Source organism: Nuphar pumila, chromosome 11, assembly GCF_984573655.1.
Source record: "Nuphar pumila chromosome 11, dmNupPumi1.hap1.1, whole genome shotgun sequence".
Lineage (NCBI taxonomy): Eukaryota > Viridiplantae > Streptophyta > Magnoliopsida > Nymphaeales > Nymphaeaceae > Nuphar > Nuphar pumila.
In genome coordinates, this window is record NC_143259.1 from 17472871 (window position 1) to 17482259 (window position 9389).

The 9389-nt window shown below is 38.0% G+C and overlaps 1 protein-coding gene across 3 annotated transcripts in view; it reads right to left on the reverse strand.

Annotated features, from left to right (window-relative positions):
- LOC149822119 (putative BOI-related E3 ubiquitin-protein ligase 3) overlaps nt 1-9029 on the reverse strand; it is a 165834-nt gene extending 156805 nt beyond the window's left edge. For 2 of the 3 annotated variants that reach the window (XM_089980775.1, XM_089980774.1), the window contains exons 1-4: nt 8535-9029; nt 7915-8003; nt 7470-7789; nt 6373-6877 (exon numbers count right to left, since the gene is read on the reverse strand). In XM_089980775.1, the coding sequence (XP_089836901.1) occupies nt 6383-6877; nt 7470-7789; nt 7915-8003; nt 8535-8590 (960 nt within the window). In that variant the 5' untranslated portion in view covers nt 8591-9029 and the 3' untranslated portion in view covers nt 6373-6382. Of the gene's footprint in view, nt 1-6033; nt 6878-7469; nt 7790-7914; nt 8004-8534 lie in introns of those variants that run through there. The other variant, XM_089980773.1, reaches the window with a different exon arrangement.
- Nucleotides 9030-9389: the final 360 nt, after the last annotated feature.

Consider the following 9389-nt stretch of genomic DNA (forward strand, 5'->3'; position numbering starts at 1 on the left):
GACTAGCTACCACTGGGTGTTCGACGACTATGACCTCAACGAACCATATTCTAATAAATAAAAGACGGCATGCAATACATTCAAACATTGTAATACCTTCAAATCATTGCAATACATTTCAATACATTCAAATCATTCACATCAAATATTGCAATACATTAAAACATAAGATATGACAATGTATGCATTGATAATTCAATATTTTTGTATGTAATACCATCATATCATATTGATAATATACATGTGTCTCTTTGTATCTCCATAGAAAATATTCTCTTACTAACAATATAGAGGTACAATTAAAAAAAGAAGAGGGAAAACATGATTTCTCCTTTACCAACCACATTGATGACTGATGTGATTTAACTGACTGTGAGACAAATTGAAAGGAGTATACAAAGATTTCTCACGACTAAAAAGAAGATCAGATTTAGCATCAAAGTCTTGAATTAATCCAAGGATTGCTTATTGACACAGAAGAAAAATAGAGTTTTAATCGTTGTCTTAATTGTTTATGTACAGTGATTTTCCTATCTAACAAAAATTTCTTTTTATTAAAAAAAACATAGTTAATAAAACAGCAAGAATTTGAAGCTTAGTGAGCAAAAATATGAATAAGGGAACATTTCAATCAAGGTAGACAGCCAAACAGATTCACGTGGAATGAGAGCAATAAACCCATACAAGGTATAAGCAAGATGCATGTAACACTATTTAGACCACCACAGAAAAATAGACAGGTTGGCAGGATGTTATGTTGGACTATCAGTTTCCACATATGTACATATTAGTCTTCCACTGTTAACTCTATTAAACAGATTCTCAACAATGAATTTCCCAATTAATCCATAATAAGCAGGGCTATCTTCAACGGCAGACACTTGTGACAATTCCATATTCGTTAAATTATCAATTTCACCCTAAATATTAAAAAAAAAAGATTATTTTACAAAATGGATTGCATTGCATCTGCTTTTCAAATTACATTAGAAGCAACTTGGTAGAAACACCTGCTTATTCTTCTCTAAAAAAAGATGAAGTTTGAGAGAGAGAGAGTACAAAAGAAGAAGAACAAGCAAATACCCAGATTCCTAATAACAAAGAAAGCTTGTTATCCAAAATGAAAATGAAAAAAAAATAAAAAAATAAAAAAAAAATCACAAAAGAAGAAGAAGCAAACATCCAGATTCCTAATAACAAAGAAAGCTTGTCATCCAAAATGAAAATGAAAAGAAAAAAATGCAAAAGCACCAGAAACAGAAGATGAAAAGCTCTAACAGCGGACAGCGAGCGGCAGGAGGGGCGCCTTCTTCAGTTCTGCTCCGCCGAGAAAAAGGCGACGAACGACGCCGGGGTTTTTTTCAAGTGTATTGTCCCCACCGTTCTAGTAGGTTATGTTTGAATCACTATCCCCCACCCAAAATGGGATGCAAGGGATGGTGATTTCAACAAACGTTGGGTGTGGTGGATGCTCGAAACGACGTCCGCCACATCCTTAAAAAGGTTATTTTCGTAACACCCCTCAAGTCGGGTTTGGGGTCCCCAAACTCTCTCTCTCTCTCTCTCTCTCTCTCCTTTGCAGCTAGGTGGTCACTGGTGCCAGGGTCACTAACGCCGAAGATGAGGCTGCCATCGAGGCCGTTGACAAAGTTCCTCTTTTCTTCCTTCTTCTTCTTCTTGTTTCTTCTTGTTTTTTCTTTTTCTTCTTTTATTACGAATTGAATCAAAATTTTTTAAGGCATTTTAAGGTTTTTATATGAGGGTTTTTCTTAAATTAAAGATTTTTGTTTGATTTTCATATATTAAGTTTTTGTTTGATTTTATTGAATAGGATTTTTTATTCTTGATTAAAGTTTTTTTTTATTGATTAGGGTATCTTTTTCTTCTTCATTCTTCTCAAATAAAACTAATGTTGTTCTATTTTGTTCATTTTGGATTGATAAAAACTATTTGATAGTGGGCGTGTGACGTGCGTCCGCAGTATTGAACACACAATGAAACGATCCCTCAAGTCGCAGAGTGAATCACACCAAACTTGGCATGTTATCCCTAAAATATGACACTAGGAGTCCAGGACTGAATGGCACGTGTTCATGGGCCCCACAGAACATGGCATCAACCGATTAAGTTATGTAAGGTCGATAGACCGTACCGAAAATGCGTCGCTCAGTCAGGCGGGCCATCGCAGTTTTGGTGTGATCTGATTTCACGTGACCCACCCCCAAGACCCAGTCAAACTTTGAACAGGTCTTGGTTGCACATTCATAACCTCATTGGAGTAGCAAAATCCGAGCCTTTGAAGCTGTGCAGCGTTGGGATGTGGTATATATATAGAGAGAAATGGGTCCGTGTTAAACCCATTTGATTTTAAATCTGAGCTAAAGCACACTGACCATCCATGTGGACGGTCAGCTCGCAAAAAAAAATCACGTCAAAACACCTTTAACGGCATACTCAAAGCGCCGAAGCCGAGCAAGACACACACGGCGCTTTTGAATTTGATTTTTAGTGCAGCTTTGAGTGCGCTGCTAAAAGGTTTTTTGCCCAAATTTTACGTTTTTGATGCATTTTTGCCCAAAAATTGCATTTTAATGCGTTTTTTTGCCCAAAAAACACATTTTAATGCGTTTTTTGCCCAAAAATTGCATTTTTGATGCAATTTGTGTGTCAACATGCGCAATAGGCAGTCAGCGTGCTTTATGCCCGATTTTGCACCAATGTGGTTTTGCACGGACCCATTATATATATATATATATATATATGAAAGGGCAAAACTATTGAGTTGAAAACCATAGGTTAAAGCTTTGTCGACTCGATCTGACTGCTAAAACGTGTTCAGCATGGTTTCTTTGTTGATCGTAATTTTTTTATCTAAAAATATTAATATTTTAGTCGAGGAATTTTAATGCAGTGTAGGCTCATGATTTTTGAAACTCTTAAAAAATCTGCATGCATGTCACAATGACATGATTCAAAACTCAGGTACATTGTATTGCATCGTTAAGGTTTTATATTTTTTTTTTATATATTTACGTGGAGAAACACCCCACGATCAAAGACTTAGCCCGCTGGCTTTGCCTGTTGTACTTACCATCGTTGTCCTGACAGTAAAACTCCAAATTTCGTATTTAAGGTTTGATCTTCAAAAACAATTTTAAAAATATAAAAAGTGATTTATACTTTATAGTTGTATGCTTCAATATCACCACATGTATACATATAAGGGGGACCGTTGAACCAAAGAAAGATCCAAAATCTACAACAGATGATAATTGACAAAATTCTTTCTACAACGATCAAGTTTTATAGATCCGACTTTATATATTAAATTTTTATCATTCATTTAGTGAGTAACATGTTTTGGATTATGAATTTTTTATAGTTGTGTTTTCTAAAGCCCTAAAAATGAATGGCTCACAATATTTTGTATTTTAAAGTTTTAAATGAATTGTCAGCAGTAGATTTTTCACATTTAAAAAACATGTCTATATGTCCTAAAGTCGTGTAAAGCATATTTTTTACTAAATAAATTATAAAAAACAAATATGTGAGGTATAATCAATGAGATGCTCAAGCATTGGATAAGGTAAACCGTCCAATAGTCGGTGATTGTAGATTTTGAACCTTCCTTTTGGTTGGATAGTACATCAGAGGCACAAGCGTTTGAACAAAAAAAAAACGGTTTATAGTAGCGCTAAAAGCCTTTTGAGCGCCTGTCCACTTTTATGCTCATTCGTGTATGTATGTCTCTCTCTCTGTTCACTTTTAAATGCATTGTCAGCTTGAACAATAGGTGTTGCGATAAGTGCTGGATGGGTTTTAAATTTTTTTTTTTTAATTCTGATGACTTATGTACCTGATTTTATTGGGATAAACTCTTGAAGGGTTTGAAAATGCTTGGGAGAGAAAGGTTTAGAATGGTTGACAAATCTTTTTAACAAGATTTGGCAGACAAATAAGATGCCTAATGAGTGGAGGAAGAGTATTTTGGTGCCTCTATATAAGAATAAGGGTGATATACAAGATTGCACAAACTATCATGGTATAAAACTCATGAGTCATATTATGAAACTTTGGGAGAGGGTGATTGAGTTTAGGTTGAGGAAGGTTGTCATGATATCAGAGAATCAATTTAGTTTTAGTTTTATGCCTGAAAGATCAACTATGGAAGCTATACATCTTCTTAGACAACTTATTGAGAGATATAGAGAGAGGAACAAAAATTTGCATATGGTTTTTATTGATTTGGAGAAGGCATACGATAGAGTACCTAGGGATGCTCTCTGGTGGACAATGATGAAGAAATGTGTTTTTCTCAAGTACATTAGTATAATTAAAGATATGTATGAAGGAGTAGTAACCAATGTCCGCACTTGTGTAGGGGTGCCAACTAATTTTCCTATAACGGTTGGGTTACATCAAGGATCTGCTTTAAGCCCTTTCCTATTTGCTATAGTGATGGATGAGCTTACAAGATCAATTCAAGAAAATGTGTCGTGGTGTATGTTGTTTGCTGATGATATTGTTTTGATTGATAAGTCTAGAGCTTGAGTTAATGCTAAGTTAGAATTATAGAGACAAACATTGGAAGCAAGAGGTTTTAAGTTGAGTAAGAGTAAGACAAAATATATAGAATGTCAGTTTAGTAAGCAACGAAGTAGTGATGGGAGTGTAGTGAAGCTTGGTGAGCAAGAAGGTTGTTTCAAATATTTGGGATCTATCATTCAAAAGTATGGAGAAATTGATGGAGATATAAATCATAGAATAAAGGTTGGGTGGATGAAATGGAAAAGTGCAACTGGAGTATTGTGCGATCGTAGAATGTCATTGCGATTGAAGAGAAAGTTTTATAAGATGACTATTAGGCTCGCTTTACTATATGGTACGGAATGTTGGGCTGCCAAGAGACATCATATTCAAAAAATGAGTGTAACTGAGATGTGTATACTTAGATGGATGTCTAGAAATATAATAAAAGATAAGATTCGGAATGAGGAGATACGTAAGAAGGTAGGCGTTGCACCCATTGAAAATAAGATGAGAGAGAATCGTTTACGGTGGTTTGGACATATTCGGCGAAGGCCTAATGATGCTCCAGTTAGAAGGATGGAGAAAATGGAAAAATATATTAGTTAAAAGAGGTTGGGGTAGGCCTAGGAAGACTTGGATGGAGATGATAGGAAAGGATATGAATGCTTTGAACCTCACCGAGGACATGACATTGGATAGAAATGATTGGAGGAGAAGGATTCATCTGGAAGACCTGGAATGATTTTCTTTTTTGGTTTATATCGCCGACCCCAATTGTTTTGGGATGAAGGCGTAGTTGTTGTTGTTGAAACTTTTGAAGGGTTTTATTTTGACACATGGGTGGGTTTTATAAGGTTAAAAAAAATCAATGGTGCAAAATCTTTGAAAAATTTTGAAGCTCCAAATATCATTTTTTTCATTTAAAAAATTCCTCATAGATCGTCTATGCCCAACACATTTATGGGGTCTAAACTGCTAAAAAATACTGAAGGAACAGAAAAACCACACCAAATGTTCAAGCACCTTAGCTCTACTCTCTATATATACATATACATAGAACTCTGTTGTATGTCAGGCCTTACTAGCAATTGACACTTGGATTGTATTTTTGGATAAGAAAACAATTTTCTCAGCATTGAATATTTATAAAAATATTGTATTGTTGCTTTTTAAATCATATAAAAACCTACATCCTTGTTCAAATCGACCAAATTCTTATAAATCATGTAGATCATATTTGTAAAGTTATTTTAAAAAATAAAAATCCACCAAAAATTGTTTAGTCCACACCTACACACCCTAATCGTATATGATGGGAAGTTCCCAACAGAAAAATGTATATATATAGTCACTAGAATATGAAAACTAAAGTTTTAAATGCATCTAACCGTACCGATGAGATCTACGTGACCCTGCTCTCGAATCACCCGATTTTGATGAGTAAAATAGTTATTTTTAAGATTTTAAAATCAATAGCTTATAATCTAAATAAATATTCAAGCATTCAAAAGTCACATTTTTTCATTGAAAATACACCCAATGGTTGATTTCTAGCAAATTAGCTATGAAAGCACATCCACATGGTTGGATTTGCAAATAAAGTGTTAAAAATGCCCATATTTCAATTATCATATACATAGAGAACTGATTGGTGACAGGTGAGGCGTAAAATCGTAGTTACATTGGCAATAAAATCTTGGACAAGGGGATCAAGGGTAAAAGAAGAGGGGAAAAAATTAATAATAACAAAACTAAAAGGTAAAAAAAAAAGGAAAGGGGAAATTTATAACCCCAAAACACAAAAGGACAGAACAAAAAAAAAACAGAACGATTCGGACGAACCCGATACGAGTCAGGAGAGGTATGCCTGGATGCAGGCGGTGCGGAGGCCGCGGCAGAGTGGGCAGTGGGTGAGGGAGAGTGCGCAGAGGGAGCAGACGCAGAGGTGGCGGCACGGAAGCACCACCACCGACGCCTCCTTCCCCTTGCACGCCCTGCAGAGGGGCCCCAGTCCAGGGGCCGCAGGCCGGTCCGGTTCGGAGGTGGAAGACTCGGCGTCGTCCGGTTCGTCTCGATTCGGCAGCGGCCGCTCGGAAGCGGCGGAGGTGAGGCGGGCCTGGAGGGTGGCAGCGACGGCCACCTGGGCGTGGGCCTTGGCCTGCCAGAAGCGCGCCTCCGCCAGTAGCTGCCCCACCTTCTCCTCGAGCTCCGCGTTCCGGCGGGCGACTCGCTCCCGCTCCGATTCCTTCTCCCTCAACCTCCGAGTCGCGATCTGCTCCACCGCCGCGACGAGCGCCCCGTACTGCTTCTGTCGCTTCCCTATCAGAGATCGGCGCAATTGATCGCTCTGTTTCAGAGAGAGAGAGAGAGAGAGAGTTAGCATTTCATTATGGTCATTATTAATTCATTATAACTAGCGAACAAAGATAGAAATTTGTCAATTCTTATTGAGAGAGAGAGAGAGGGTCTTTATGGTCATTTACGCAAAATCAGAGGAAGGAAGGATCATAGGCTCTTGTCGGTTTTTTTGGTACTAAAGGATTTAACTATCTGACGATAAAATCCGAAGGAAAAGAAATTGGGAATCGGGTTTTTTCCATTTTCGTATCATCACTGCAAGCAAATCTGTGACTAATCGCACAGGGATGGAACCTATCACTTCCTACAGAAAATAAAGATTTTGGTTTATTGTAAGTCATCCAGAGAGAGAGAGAGCAGAACTATTGTAGGACTCATGTATAGAGAGAGAGAGAGAGCACTATTTCCTGTTTTTAATTAACAAGAAGAAACATTGCGACAGAAATCAAATCCTGGATACGTGTATAAGATTGAATAACTCATTGGGCACCCAAGAATTATGGTGGAGGTGAAACGACAAAAGCCCAAAAAATCTAAATTCTATGAGTTAAACGAGAGAGAGAGAGGAATTGGTGGTGTACCTGTACTCTAACGAGATGGTCGATTTCTTGTTGGTGTTGGTTGAGAAGAAGGGAGAGATCGTCGGGTGGGAAAAAGAGGTTGGTGGAGGGATAAGAGGGGTTGGTTTGGTTCTGTTGGTCCTCGAGAGAGAGCCTTAGGCCAGTGAAGACGGGTGAAGGCGAGGAAGATGCGGTCGGTTTGGAAGGAGTGACGGGGAGCCGGAGGTCGTCCAGGTTTATCATACAGGGCTTCTCTTGCTGCTGCTGTTGGTGGTGGTATTGCTGTTGTTGTGGTTGTTGAAGGAATGCCATTGCCGAATTCGACTGAGGGATGCTTCCCACTGAAAACGAATAAAGGAAAAAAACAAAATCAGATATATATATATATATATATATATATATATATATATATATATATATATATATATATATATATATATAGAGAGAGAGAGAGAGAGAGAGGTACATGTATTGATGAATTTCTGATCAGGACTTTGGAATGAATAGTCAGAGCCTATGGCAGCACCAAGCAATTCCTTCTTTTCCTGACCATTGCTGCAAAAAGAGAAAAGGTAAGAAATCAGCAAGATATATTTGATCAGAAATGACAATGAAACGAAGAAAGAAATAAAACGAAGCAATAATGGGACGGGAGGAAAGGAATGAAATAAAGAAACAAGGGAAAGAAATGAACAAAAACAATACATGGTGCATAGTGTTTTGGTTGTAAACGATGAAACCAATGAAGAATGCAAAAGAAAAAGAGGCGGGTCCCCAAAACTTTGAAGAAAATGTTGTGACTAGAGAAAACAGAAATAGGACAAGCAGAAAGAGTAGACTGTAAAATTGATATCGAATGAAAGACGACCCTGCATCTGTTTGGAAGAATAATGTAGAAAGAAGCAGACGAGAGAGAGAATTGAGAGGAAATCAAGAGAGAAGATGGGGACTAAATGTTTTGATGGAAACTGGTATTCCAGAGGGTGAAAATTTCTATCCAAAAAACAAAAGAAGCAAATCAGAGAGATTGGCGCTGTAAATTTCTATCCAAAACGATGAATGAAAAAAATGGAAGAAACAACAAACCTGTTCAAGAAATCAGAGAGCCAAACGTTTGATGGGTATTGAGCCTGGACTGTCATTTCTAGAGAGAGAAAGGGGAGAAGGGGAGGGACAGCAAGGATGGAAGAGAGGCAATGAAGAAGAACAGGTGGAATCTGCTGAGAACAAAGGCGATGAATAAGGGGTGGCGAGAATCACTCTCTCCCATCTAATATTATCCCTTCCTCCCCTGTCCCTCTTTTCTCTCTATAAAATCCCCTAATGCCCTCTATATTGGTTGCCTTCTTTGCTTCCTCACGCCTCATCCCAATCTGAAACCTTCTCTCCCACACCATTCATTTCATTCGGTTCAACGAATCAGTCCAACCCCCCTCCCCCAATAAAAACCCACAACCGAATAAAATGCCTCCCTTACGTCAACCCCAAAACCCCAACTCTTTCTCTCTCTAGAAAAATCTTCTGTATTTCTTTCTTTTGTAGGGGTAGGGGTGCCCTTGCTTCTCCCTTGTGTTTTCCTTTCGTGATGATGATAATGCTGCTGACGGTGGGATTGTTTGTATACACATGAATGGGGAGTTGCGGAGATGGAAGGGTAGAGAGTTAGTGCCCCCCCCCCTCTCTCTCTCTAGAATCTCTTTTTTTTTTTTTGTTAAAAGTTGGGGGTTCCGTTGAGGCCTTGGTTGGCTTGGCTGGTTTTGAGTCTTGTGGTTTTTACTGGGGTTTGACCTGGACCTGACCTGTACCAAATCCTAGAGGATTGGGGTTAGTGTTAAAAGGGTCTTAGGGTATGGTTTGCGAAATTTCATATCAGACTCAGGCTCGACTCGAGTTCCAAATAAGATCCTCAATGTTTCAATGTAAAAAAGATATAAAATAATA